The sequence below is a fragment of the Calonectris borealis genome, chromosome 2 (genome assembly GCF_964195595.1).
Source record: "Calonectris borealis chromosome 2, bCalBor7.hap1.2, whole genome shotgun sequence".
Classification (NCBI taxonomy): domain Eukaryota; kingdom Metazoa; phylum Chordata; class Aves; order Procellariiformes; family Procellariidae; genus Calonectris; species Calonectris borealis.
This window is the reverse complement of record NC_134313.1, coordinates 140,858,968-140,871,839: the sequence shown is the minus strand read 5'-3', so window position 1 is coordinate 140,871,839 and position 12,872 is coordinate 140,858,968. Positions and strand designations below refer to the sequence as shown.

The window sequence follows — 12,872 nt, the reverse complement described above, 5'->3', positions numbered from 1 at the left end:
AGTGTGCAAACCGGATTCCTGTCAAGGGGCACTAAAGCTGAGGATGTATTCTGGCTGCTAATGGGCATGCCGCCTCTGTGACCAACCTAGTCATATCTTTGAAACATGTATAGCACATCTGGCTGATCCTCGACACCAGCTGCTTTGCTCTGCAGAGCTGTTCCTGTCGCACCACAATAGTTACTGGTATGAAATGACTATTAAAACCACTCTTATGTTTGCTGTTTCAAAGGTATGTTTGTGTTTTAGTTTCATGGACTACAAGAGTCAGTTCATTCCTATTTTGATTAGAGAATTTGTGGAATTCCCATATCAGTAGTCTCAAGGTCGAAAGCCTAAAAATTAATACACGGATATATACTGCTAGGGTATTAAATTTTATCATTTGTATGTTTGTATAAACAGTGTATGTATATGCTTTTAACTGAAAGAATCTGGTCTGCAGTGTTATTAAGCAACTACATTTAAGAGTAAGGGACTTGGTGTGTATTTTCTACTACAGATGAGAAACATAAAAAGGAATTTTTTCTGGTAGGTGTAATCTTTAAGGAAAACAAAAACATATGGAAAATACTCATGCCTCTTAAAACAAGGCAGTAAAGTTGACATTTCGAGTGAATTTAGCCTCGTTATTCCATGTATCATTTACAGTGTTCTTAATTAGGGAAGAATGAGGAATTTCCAGGCCTTTCTGAGGATGCTTTAAAATAGCGGCACTAGTTGTGACCTTTCGGTTCCTGTGGGCTCAGCAAAAGATGGCTGATTAATGTCACATCTTAAACTGTGTCAACTGGGCTGTTCGTTCCCTTTTTGGTAAACAGCCCGTTGTCAGTGTAGCTCAGTTTGACAGAATAAAATATCCTTGTGTTTTAGCTGGCTATTTTTTATTAGTAAGAGTATGTACCTCTATTTAGTAGTATAAAGTTATACGGAAATTTTCTTTAATTACTCTAGTGACTAGCGTGAATGAATAAGTCAGGGGCACCCACAAAATAGCATTCCTAACATTTATTTGAAGCTTCTTAAAGGATGTCCAAGAAATTTTTTAATTTGGCACATACAGATGTTAGAGAGATCTGAAAAGGAGGATATAGGAAACATTTTTATAGAAAGCTTTTCTATAGATAGATTCATTCTTTAAAAGTATTTTTATAGCCTTGAATTAATGTTTTATTTTTGTGCTTTATCAGTTGAAAATAAATGATGGTACTTTTTAAGAAGAGAGAGAGGAAGAGAAAGAGAGGGAGAGAGAGAAAAGCAGGATGGGAAAAATTAATGGGACTGCAAGAAGCGCCCATGGCACAGAAGGGGAAATGTGAGCACAACACATTCAAAAGAATGAGAAAATTCCACTTGGAGAAATACACAGAAACCCTTATAGGGGAGAATGGGGTGAATTAAGAAATAGGACCGTGGCAAGTGGAAAGAAGGATGTGGAGGGCACACAGAGAGCCTTGCCCCAGCGCAGGGTAGAGTGTTTATAGAAAACCTCTGAAGCACAGGTAGATAAGTGGCTGCCATACAAGGAAAGTTTAGGGAGCTATAAAACTTGCATAATAAACTTAGACTGCAAAAAATTATTTACCATGCAATCCCTTTCTTTATTTCATCTTATTACTGGAAAAAAATTCTGGAAGTGGGGAAAGATGAAAACCAGTCTTGATTTAATAAGTAGCCTTTGACGATTTTGTGATGCTTTTGGTGATCACACAGTTTAATATCACTCTGTTTTGCATTATGTTGGGAAAATCTGGACTTCAAGGAGTTGAAAAGCAAGAATCAGTGCTGATGAAGATGTAAGGAGCTAAATAAATATCACTTAAAGGACTTCTCAAAGGGGAAAAAAAACCAACCCTATGAATGTGCTGACCCTGTCTTGAGAATTGAGTTAGATGGTACAATTTAAAGCTTTGTTCCAACATCTGACAGACATACTCTGCATGCTGATGCATAATATCTGAAGATTGTGTGCTTGAAAGAAAGCTTTTTCTGAGCTACATTCTATTTTTGTTAGAATAAAGCAGCTGCTTTTTGGAGCAGAGATCTTCTTAAGTGCTCAATCTTCTAGTTCAAGTTAAGTGTTAGCCAAGTATTGTGAGCAAATTTTGTGTATGCTTTCTGCCAAGCTGCTGAAGTGGAGTAAATCAAACTACTTGGACCATAAATTGTGCAAATGTGCAGCTTGACCCTGAAAGGTGGAAGTAAGTTTGCTGCTGTACCTTACTCCCAAGTTGTCACTACCTCAGCAATCCAAGAGCATGGAAAGTTTGGGGCAGTTTAAACATGATTTGAAAAGAAATACAGATGGAGTAAGCCTATCTTTTAGAGAGACTATATGAATGGATTGCTGTGGTCTGCCCCTGATCGTTTCTGAAGGAAAAAAACATTGCTTAAGGCAACAGACAACTGCAAACCCAAGTGTAGTCTTACTAATGAAGCAATTGTAGCTGCAGCACTGCCTTCCACAAGTAATAGCAGGTGGCTTTGTACATTTGTTGTTCAGAAGATCTTGTTTTAAATGTTAGGTGTAAGGTGCCTATATCATTCTGTAAATATGTTGAAGTCAACAATTGCAGTTATATGCAACATACATACAGCTACACAGTAAGCGCCACACTTACTGTGGCCGTAGATGCTTGTGACGTGTTTGAGAATTTGTTTTGCAACTTCTGTTTATGTTTTGTTTTTAGATGGGGGGGAAGAAGGGTCGGAGAGATCAAAGCTGTACGAAACAGGCACAGGGAAGATGAAATATCCTGATCCAGCAGTAATAATTTGTGTGTGTATTGTCCTAAAGAGCTTTTAGAACTCCATAAAATAACTTTTAGAACTTAGGACAAAAATAACTTCCTAGGCTATAGTATATGCCTGTAACCTAATTCATAATAAGAAAAAATAGCAGAACAATATATAGCAAGAAAGCAGTGTGGACAAAAAAGGAAAAAGTATTGAGTTACTCTTACATGCAGTGATAACGGCATAGTACAGCAGTCTTGCCAGTATATTAATATCCTGCAAAAGGATATTCATATAAAATCTGTTGCTCTGGTGCACCAGATAATTACAAAATTATGCAAGACACATGAGATTAGCACAAAAAGGATAGATATTGGCTTTTTCCCTTTATTGAAGAAATTCTAAAAATTTCTGGTGATGATGTTCATGTTCGTACAGAAATTTTTGCCAATAGTTTGAGCCATACCGTACCTGTGATCAGTGGCTTTAATACAACAGGAAAGTTGTATTCCTTTGCATTATACATAGGAGATGAGATTAGTGTGGTGAATCTATATTTTGAAGTTTAATAGCAGTTTTTGTATTCTAATGTGGTTTTATTAATTACGGTGGTTTAAGAGTTGATTTTGAATACATTTCAGAGAATTCTGGGGTCAGAAAAAGCAGCTATTGAAAGGGTGGCTAAAAGAACAGCTTTTGAACGTTGGGAAATAATGAATGATGAGAAAGTAAAAGGGAAATACAATAATCTAGGAGAGTTTGATTTGAAAGGTGGAGAATTCAGTCCGAAGAGAGGTAGTATTAGTACACTGAGTAATGGAAATGTAGAAAATATGTGAGTTAGAAACTAATTCAGGTTCCAGAGGTCAGTGAATGATAATACCTTCAAATGGTAAAATGTTCTCCTGTTTGCTGTTTCTATTTTTATGTGATAAAGTTGGAAGAATAAATATGAAAAACATTATTTTGAGAGTGCTCTTTCTAGCTTTAAATATATGTAATCTTTTTTTTCCATTTGAAGAAGGCATCCAGAGAAAACGCATGAACCTGTTTTCTTTCATACTTTGTTCAACCACTTCTAGTAAAATATTAGCAATAGTAGCATCCTTATTTTAAAACAACCGTAAAAGTGGGAATTCGTCCTTTGACACCTGGAAATGTAGGTAGATTTCAAAGATGCAAGCTTGCTTTGTCTGTGCTGTAGTTTATTGAAAGAGAGAGGGATAACAAATTGAAACAGATGGGTATTTATTGGAAACTTCTTGTAACTTTGTTAGTTCCTTCATATTGCACAGTGTGTTTGAAGAAAAAAAAATAGTGTGAGGCTAGAGAATGTAATTAAGTTTCTATATTTGGAAAACAGAGGAAAAGGCTTTTCTTTTGTTTCTGTCTTTAAAGGCAGAGGTTTTAGAGCTAGGTTAAGGTTTATTACCTGAACCGAGGTAGGTTCAGAGTCAGCTGAGAATGAGACCCTGTTGTGTTAACAGTGTCATCGTCCCCTTCTCAAGAGAGAACAAAAATAACCAAGGACATAACAACAGCGTTGCCTCTGTGACTGGCAGCGTAGGAGGTTAACACATGTACGTTAAAGGTTGCATTTGTAATTTCCTATCTTTGGAGCGAGCAGAGGAAGAGAGGAGATTGTCAGATGTTAAATATAATCAGTATGAAGAGAGGGACATAGGCAGAATAGAAAGAGGAAGGGAAATTTTACAGCTGTGGAGCGTGACTGAAAAGTTTAAAGCCCATGTTCTTGCCTTATTAACTAACACAGGGTAAACTAGAAATGGCAAAGTGATTTATCTCACATGGAGTAGATTGAGATAAACTCTACATTTCTCCTGGGGATTTACTTTGGCCACCTGTGAACTGTGGAGAACCAGAAATATCTCGTCTTCACTAGATTTTACCAAATTCTGGCTAAGATGTTGTGAATACTTTCGAAGTATGCCCCTGGGGTGTAAGAGAGAATAAGGACGGGTAGGAGCGGTCAGTCAGCCGATGGAGGGAGGTTCTGGCGTCTGGGCTAGAGAGGCACCTTCGGTCTGACCCAGGAAGGCTTTTCCTGTGCAGCACTAAAAATGATACTCCGTGAGCTACAGGCACCTTAGCACTTCAATAAAAATGTGCTGATTTCTTCCCGTAGTCCTTCAGCCTTAAGAAGCTGGCTTCATGTTTCAGAAAGGGCTTTTTTTTTTTTTTTCCCCCTTTTGTAAGTCTAAAAGGGGACAGATATTTCTATTTTGTTACTGTTAGAAGTCTTTGTTAGTAACTTTGGCTTCCAATTCATTACTGCAGTCATGTTTTCAGAGCCTGGTGCGAGAGATAAACCCTTTGCAAATGAAGACAGCATCCATTTTCTTTCTACCTCAGGCCACACAGAATTGATTGGGGTAATAAAATGACAGTACCATGTAATATACTGACAGCTGTTTAATTTGAAAACGAGTTCCAGGCTGATTCAAAACTTGTTTAAAGTTAATTTATGACTTGTGTAATTCTCAACTGGACCAAGGTAAAGGATGATATATGAAAACAGATGCAGAGTTAACAGAATATATTCAAACCTGTCAGCTTGAAATCATCAAGGGTTTGTGGGTTGATTTGTTTTGATTCTTTTTTAGTTTTGTTTTGTTTTAAAGTAGCAATGGCAGAAAAAATAGTGGATACTTGTCTGGTATAAATACCATTGTAAGACACTATTTTTGCATCATCTTGTTTCAAATGCAACTTCTTATGCTTTCTAGCAAATAAGTATTTTATGCATACTTTTTTTTATATACGTCAGTTCTCCATTTTCTTCAAAATCGGAAGCTGTGTAGAGTTTCTATTTCGTATGAGTCAACATCTGTGCTGACGGTAACATGGATTGGTAAACAATTACAGTATTTTGTTACCATAACATTCCCTATGAATATACATGTCTGTATCATATTTACATATACAATACATATCTGTATATGTGTATTAATGGTCTGGGTTTTTTTTTCTAAAAAAGCAAAAATAGTCAAGTCCTCAAATTAAGCCATGACATCAGTATAGCATAAAATGTAAATATTTTCCTCTGAAATCTATCACTTTTATGTAGCTCACAAATGAAATCCACATCTGTTCTGTATGCACTATTGATTTTTCAGTGTATTGTGTCAGTGATACTTCTGCACAGCAAAGGACAAAACTAAAAGAACAATGTTTGCTTCTATTGCAGTAGATGCAAATAGCAAATATGCCAAATGGGATGAAGGGGAGAAAAGAACTGAATGCTTTGAGGGAGGTGCTACAGTGGGATGCACCTTGCACCTTTGATTTCTTGCCTCCTACAGTCATTGTCACCTTTGATCTCTGATGACCTGAATTTAAAAAAAAAAAAAAATAGAATGCTGAATGTCCAAGGCTCAGAATTTAACCAACTACACTTTTGTGTCTGCTGCCAAGACTACCAAGCAAGTTCCATCCCAGGACTAGAATATCCGATTTGTTATGTATTTGTGTCAACATGTAATTCAAATACTATTTTTTTGCAGAACTGTGATTGATTCAAGCCAATGCTGTTGTGGTATCTTAAAATGCATGAACATTTAGGTCATATGAAAAGAGACATAGTTCAAAGCAGGGCTGTAGGATGACAACACATTTCATGTTTCCTCTTCAAGGTTTCATAAGTCCAAGAAGGATCATGTTCTGAGGAGCTTTGAGCAAAGTCAGCATTGTGTAGGAAAAATGTAATTACTGAGCACTCTGATAAAGAATTTCTGTATTTTCAGGAAACTGGAAGTACTGCTTAATAGTGGTTTTCCCCCATAATTTATTAATTAATATAATTAAATATTGTCATCCATTAGAAAGCTATGTCTTCATCCGTCCAACTTGAAAATGCAGATGTGTGAGCTTTCATATGTTGGTTGGAAAATATATAATATTTTAATGAAATGGGAAGGGCTTAAGCACTAGAAAAGATGTGTATCAAATTACTTATTGTGTAGGTTACATGTCCATGAACAGTCATGTCCATCACTGCTACAGTTGAGGCTTATAGATCAATGAGAAGTGCCATTGACATGCTTTTCGTCATACAAGGCCTTGGGAAAAGAAAGAAGTGACTTTTTGCAAAGTCAGTCCTGTATGTTATGATATAAATAACAATTAGGAAGGACAAGAAACTAATTTTAATTATTTTTGAAATACATTTTTCCTTTTAACACTTCTTCAATAAAAATGTTGGTTTAGGTCAGAGATACAGATTTTTTGCTTTTTTTTACAGAAGTAAACAATGCTAATACTTTTTCAGGTTGTTTTATTTGCTGAGTACAAGTCAAGTTACCAGTATTTATTACCAGAACTATTGCTTATTTGTCCATGTACTCATAACACTCTGAGAAGCTTTATGAAAGTTCTCACTTGCAGCTTGCAGCATTTTTATCGTTGTACCTCACGTGAAAGGATCTCATTCCACTTACTGAAAATGTTTATTTCTGAAAGCTGTACTTCATATGTTGCCAAACTAGTTCAGAGCAACATAGATTGCCTTTCTTACATATGTTCAGGCTCTATACAGTTTTCCTAAAAAGTGACAGCAGTGTGAAAAGAGATAATAAAACCAGTTTAAATGGAAAGGGAGACTCATTTTCTCGGCTTGGTTTCTGAATAATAAAGTAAATTTGATTTCTATCCATCTCCTTAAAAATGGAAGTATTATTGGAAAAATGGAAGCTGGTTCTTAAGAAAACTATTGAGAAGGATGGCCAAGCTGCTTGGAAAGAAGATGTTCGAGACTTGATGGGGGAAGAAATTCCGTGACGTGCTGGTCCTGTTGCGGCAAGAGGAATGGAACAGGAATGTGTGTTTACCAAATTGCAGTTGCTCAGACCATTTTTGAAAACCATTGCTTTCAAAAATCATAAGTAACAAAAAAATGTTGCCACCATTATCTGGCCACAGGTAATAGCAGCACAATGAAAGTTTGTTCAGACACAAAAGGCAGGCAGAATTCAAGCGGAGAAATCACTGAACCAAAGACTTCAGACAAGTACATCATTTTCTTCCAGCAGATGTGGTTGTTACTTTTGTTTTTTTGTAAGTAGCGCAGAAGAGCTTCTGGAAACAGTATACTAAGCTGATAAATTGCATGGTGATGATTTAACTTTCCAGTTCTCAAGGAGAAAACGAAACAGTACTGTTCAGTGCTCAGAGTCAGTTCATGGCTAATTGGGTCAACAAGAAGAGAGAGTCTCATTGTCATAGTTTACTGGGAACCAAACTGAGGTGGCCTTTGAGAGAGAGGACGTTTGCCTGTGCAAATCCGGATCTGCTAGGGAAAACAACGAGCTGTCAGGATGAACATGATGCAAAGTTTATTTTGATGGCTTATAGAGCATGGGGTTTCGTACAGTCGGTAGAGGAAAATCAGACTTTTATTATCGGAATGCTAGAGATGTTTCTCCTTGTAGTTCACTGTGTTTAGCCGTGGTGTTGATATTCTTTTGAGGAACTGAAAAGGCTGAAAAATGGTGTTTTATTATTCCTGTCATGGAATTATTTGGGATGGTAGCTCTACCAAGGTATCTCATTTTTCTGTTTGTCCCACAGATCCAGTGCTTATGCCCGTAAAACAGTTCAGTGCAATGGCAGTTGGACTTCATTGTTAACATTTTAATCAATAGTATTCTTTAGTCATCGCTGAAAGCTGTTTTTTCCTAAAATGTCTTCCTCATACCAAACCTTAAACTTAAGGTGGTAAGCCACAGAATGGGCCAGAATATCCTTTTTCTAAGTCACAGAGAGGTGATGCAGTGAGAAAGGCATAAAAAGCTTTATTTGAAATATTTAAGCTCAGAAGCTATTTTAAAGGGATTCACCTGAAAAGGTATATGAAATAGAGATACTAGAGTATTCCCCCTCCAGGCCCAAAGAGATTTTCCCAACTTTCTAGCCTCCAGCAACCCCCTCCATGTATTAATTCTTTTACAATATCTGATCTTACCTGTGATTCTCCATGTGATTCAGTGACGGGTGTTGGACCACAGTGTTCATTTTTTCCCTTCCAACAGTCCAAACATACATTGAGCTAAACTGCAAATGCTGAATATTATCATTATGAAATTTTAATTTACTTTTTAGAGGTTGTTATGTTGAAAAAGTTAATAATGAGCTTTGCAGCTTGCAGTTTCCAAAAGTATAATCTTGATTTCCTTGCAATTAATGACTGTAGAGAGAAGGTGATATATCAAAAGCACATATTCTGCTTGCTAAGCGATGACATCTAAAATATCTTCTGTAATGAGCATTACAACAAGCACAGTAGAGATAAAAGTGATTAATGGATTTTTTTTTCTCTGTAGTAAAATATCTCAATCTATGCAGTTGTCAAAACCACTGTGTGAAGCAGTGAAGATATTAAAATGGTTTTTGTTTTGACTGATCTAGTCACGTTGCATTGCAAAGTCAAGGTAATTTGGAAAGTAGAATGTAAACTACTTAAGAATTTTTATTTTATTTATTTTACTGTAGTGTTAAAGTTACTAATAGCCAACTCTACTAACTTTCCTAATACCAGGTTGTGTAAAGTTGTGTATCGATTTGCAGTGATTGATAAAATACGTTTGTGAGGGGTTGTTCTAGCATGGTCCCAGCTGTTTTGCAGAAACCTCCATCTTGAATAAGGGGATGAAATGTAATATTCCCTTCCTTGCAGTTCAGGAGCAGGGGTAGGTATGGGCAAAACAAGCACACTGATTCAGAACTTTGCAATCCTGAAATGCTATATAGCTATTTAATAAGTCTTATAATGCTCTTGTGAAGAAAGTATTTCCATTTTAAGAGAAAATATATGACAGATGTTTTTGCCTCTGGGGTAAAAGAAGTTGCCCAGGGTAAAAAGAGTAGAGTTTTAGACGTCAAGTATTTTTCATTTCTCTGTCTGTGCGCAGTTCCTCTGAAAAGTCTCATTTTCTCGGCGTGCCACGTCAACACGCTGCTGAGGGGTCTATTTGTCTCTGTTGCCCTCAGGACTCCGAGCCGTCAAATGAGGTGGTCTCAGAGGCCCCAGGTAATGTGGTACCCTCTACCTCAAGAAGTAGCTCTGAAGAGCTGGTATCGGTGGCACAGAAACGTCCAGAAGAGGTAGGACATTCTGTGTCTATTCTTTTCCAAGATTAACTGTTGGGGGATACACGTTTGCCTGTTTTTCATGCCTAGTGTTGTTTTACTCATAGCAGAGACTTTTTAAAGCTAAAGCTCAATCTAATCCTCCCATACGAACAACACGCAAGACCAAGATAAATCTCAGGACCTTGATTAACAGTACCTCTAAGCCAAGTATATTCCATCTGCTGCCTTTTTAATATAGTTTCTTATTATCAGTGATTGGAAAAATATTTTTTTCTTGTTCCTGTCTTTCACGCCATGACAGTAACAGGAGTCCCGTTAGATTCTGGCAAATTAAACTTTGTGACACTAAAGAGTCAGAAGTAAAATCTGTACATAGGTATATAGGTAGATGTAAAGTTTTTGTCATCCTTCACTAAATTTAAATACAGCTAACTGATGGGTTGTGCAAAGGAAAGACCTTTGCTAATACTGTGCCTTTTTTTGTGCCCTTGTTTTCCAAAAAATGACACTAGATGCTAATGAGGTAGTATGATCATAAGTCCATACTCCCTGTTGTTAGAAGAAAAGGTGCTGACTTGTAAGGTAGTTCCATAAAGTAGCCAATGACTTGGGGTTTTGTCTGTCCCTGCAATGTGTACGTGTCACAGTACACCACAGCTGGAGGAGAGGTTGTCTGCAGAATTCAGACTCGCAACTTCATTTTATGGTGGCAATCATCCTTTCAGAGAACAATTATTATCCTTAAATTTCCTCTGAGAAGGAAGTCCTTCATTTGGAGTAGCCTTAACATTATTAATCTCGGCTTCCTTAAACAGTTTGGTTATTATTATTATTATTATTATTAAAGATATTCCAAGTACCGGGTAATATAAAGACTACTCTTTCCTGCTTTTCCCTCAGATTTCTTTTGGCTATAATCTTCCCAGTAAAGGAGAGTATGAAATACTAGCCATAGGAAATACAGTGCCATTTATTAGTTCTTTAGTGCAGCCTTTAGATAATTATCAAATACCTTCTTGAATTTCTCCTTTCCTCTGATAGTCTTTGTCTGAAGAAGAGGGAATTCTACAGTACAGGGCCAGGAGAATTCTTAAAAGTGTCTTCTGGATTAAGACCAAATAGGTACTTCACTTATTTTGGAGTATCACCACATATTCTAAGATAGAAAGTCAGGTTATCACATCTAAGCAGTCCTGAGGATAGAGCAATATAAGCTTATAGTAATACTTCTGTTTCTATTCTTGAGTAGCAAAGGGACCTCTAGTCTATGGAGGGCCATGGGTTCTGCCTCTTAAATCTCAGTTTTGCCAACTTATCTCACTCCACTGGAGAAATTAAAATTGAGAGCACAGATGGTATTTAAAAATAGAGGAGAAGTGCTGCAGAAAAAGGAATGAAATATGGTTAGTTAGTAAAAGATGATGAAGAGGAAGATGAGTATACAGTTTTTGCCTTTGTGGAATAAAAACCAGCTAAACTGAGGGGGAGAGGAAATTTCAGAGAATTGAAAGATGGAAATATATCTTTTGAATTTTACTAAATATCTCAGTAACAGTTTATGTTGAAGCTGTTTTACTGAATGTGGGGTCATAAAGTGTGTTTTACAAGGGAATGAGACTTTCTCCAATCATATTTACTGCAGTTTATATAAAAACAGAGAGAGGTGAGTCAGAAAGAGTTTTGTGGTTGGATTTGCAGGGAACCTTGAGAGGGGAGCAGCAGTATGCTGAATTTCCAAATTCAGAACCCACCATGAAACATCCCATCTAAGTTACGCATCGGTAAGTCAGCACAGTAAGCAAACATTTGTGAATTACACCCTAAAAAACAGGTCAAAAAAAGGGTTTGCAGAGCTTTACTTCAACTAATGCCTTTTTTATTTCTCATTTTATTTGAAGTCTCCTGGTACATCACTCCCTGATATTCTTTCAGTATCTGCTTAATAAGTTAATATTTGGAATTAACTACAGCTGCTAACTGATGCATTATTTGTATAATAATTTATGTCTCATCTGAATTCAACCCATCAGTATTGGTGAGAAGGCAGTTGTTAAGGAAAAGTTCAAATGCAGCCATGGAAAAGCAAAATAGAAGAAAAGTTTAAAGAAGGCAAAATGGCTAACAGCTAAGGATTTCAGGAAGGTGGAGGAGAATTGAGAAGGATGTGGAAAGTGATGTTCAAAAAGAGTCTTAGACTTGCAAATGCGAGGAGAGACAACTTCTAGTAGGAGAAAGTAAGGAAAATCCCATGAGTTGCCACATTACTTTGTGTAAAGCATAGTTTTTTCCTGCTTTACAATTTGTTTTCCTCTTAGATAGGCCAGTCTGAATCTGAAGCGAATCACTGGGTTACTTGTGTCATCAGTTTTAACTTTGTGGGATGTCATTTGATCATTCTGATGAGGCTTTGTTTTGCTTATCCAGTCGTTCCTCCTAGTAGAAATGATGGTTGAATTTTGAGTTCTACCCAACAGGAGGACAGGCTGGCATCCGCTCCTCTTACTGCCTCCCTTCTTCCCAGCCTCTTTTCATGCACTAAAATCAGATTTAACTCTCTGTAGGATAGGGACAGTGTCCAGTTATGTGGCATATGACAAAAGCCACTGCAGAAATAATTAGCATGTTGGGTGTTTAGATTTAGATACCTGTGAAATTTTTGTGAGGGATTCAGGAAAGTGTGTGTATTCATCGATGTATTTCAGATGCAGAAACACTTTGGGTTATAAAATAGCCAAACTGTGTTTAAAGTTAGAAAGATACCTTATTCTGTGTTTTCAAAAGCTGTGCAAACCTCAATAAAATTTAAGTTGTATAGATTTGAATGCTTGAATGATTTTAATTAGTAGCCATACTAAAAAAAAGGAAGTTTTCTGTGTGATTGATGAGTTAATATTGTATATATTTATTGTCTTTTCTAAGAATTGGAATGGAAAAGTGGAATTGAAAGAAAAAATTCGATGCATTTGAAAGGGGACAGATGTGTGCCATCCTAATTTCAGTGTCATTTCATTAGACTTCTTAGCAGTTTC

At 36.7% G+C, this 12,872-nt stretch overlaps 1 protein-coding gene across 1 annotated transcript in view; it reads left to right on the top strand.

The window, feature by feature from the left end:
* Positions 1–12,872, top strand: part of PHF14 (PHD finger protein 14) — a 170,614-nt gene that overhangs the window by 127,385 nt on the left and 30,357 nt on the right. Inside the window, 1 exon segment of the mRNA XM_075143674.1 lies at positions 9,742–9,855. Coding sequence (XP_074999775.1) covers positions 9,742–9,855 — 114 coding nt within the window.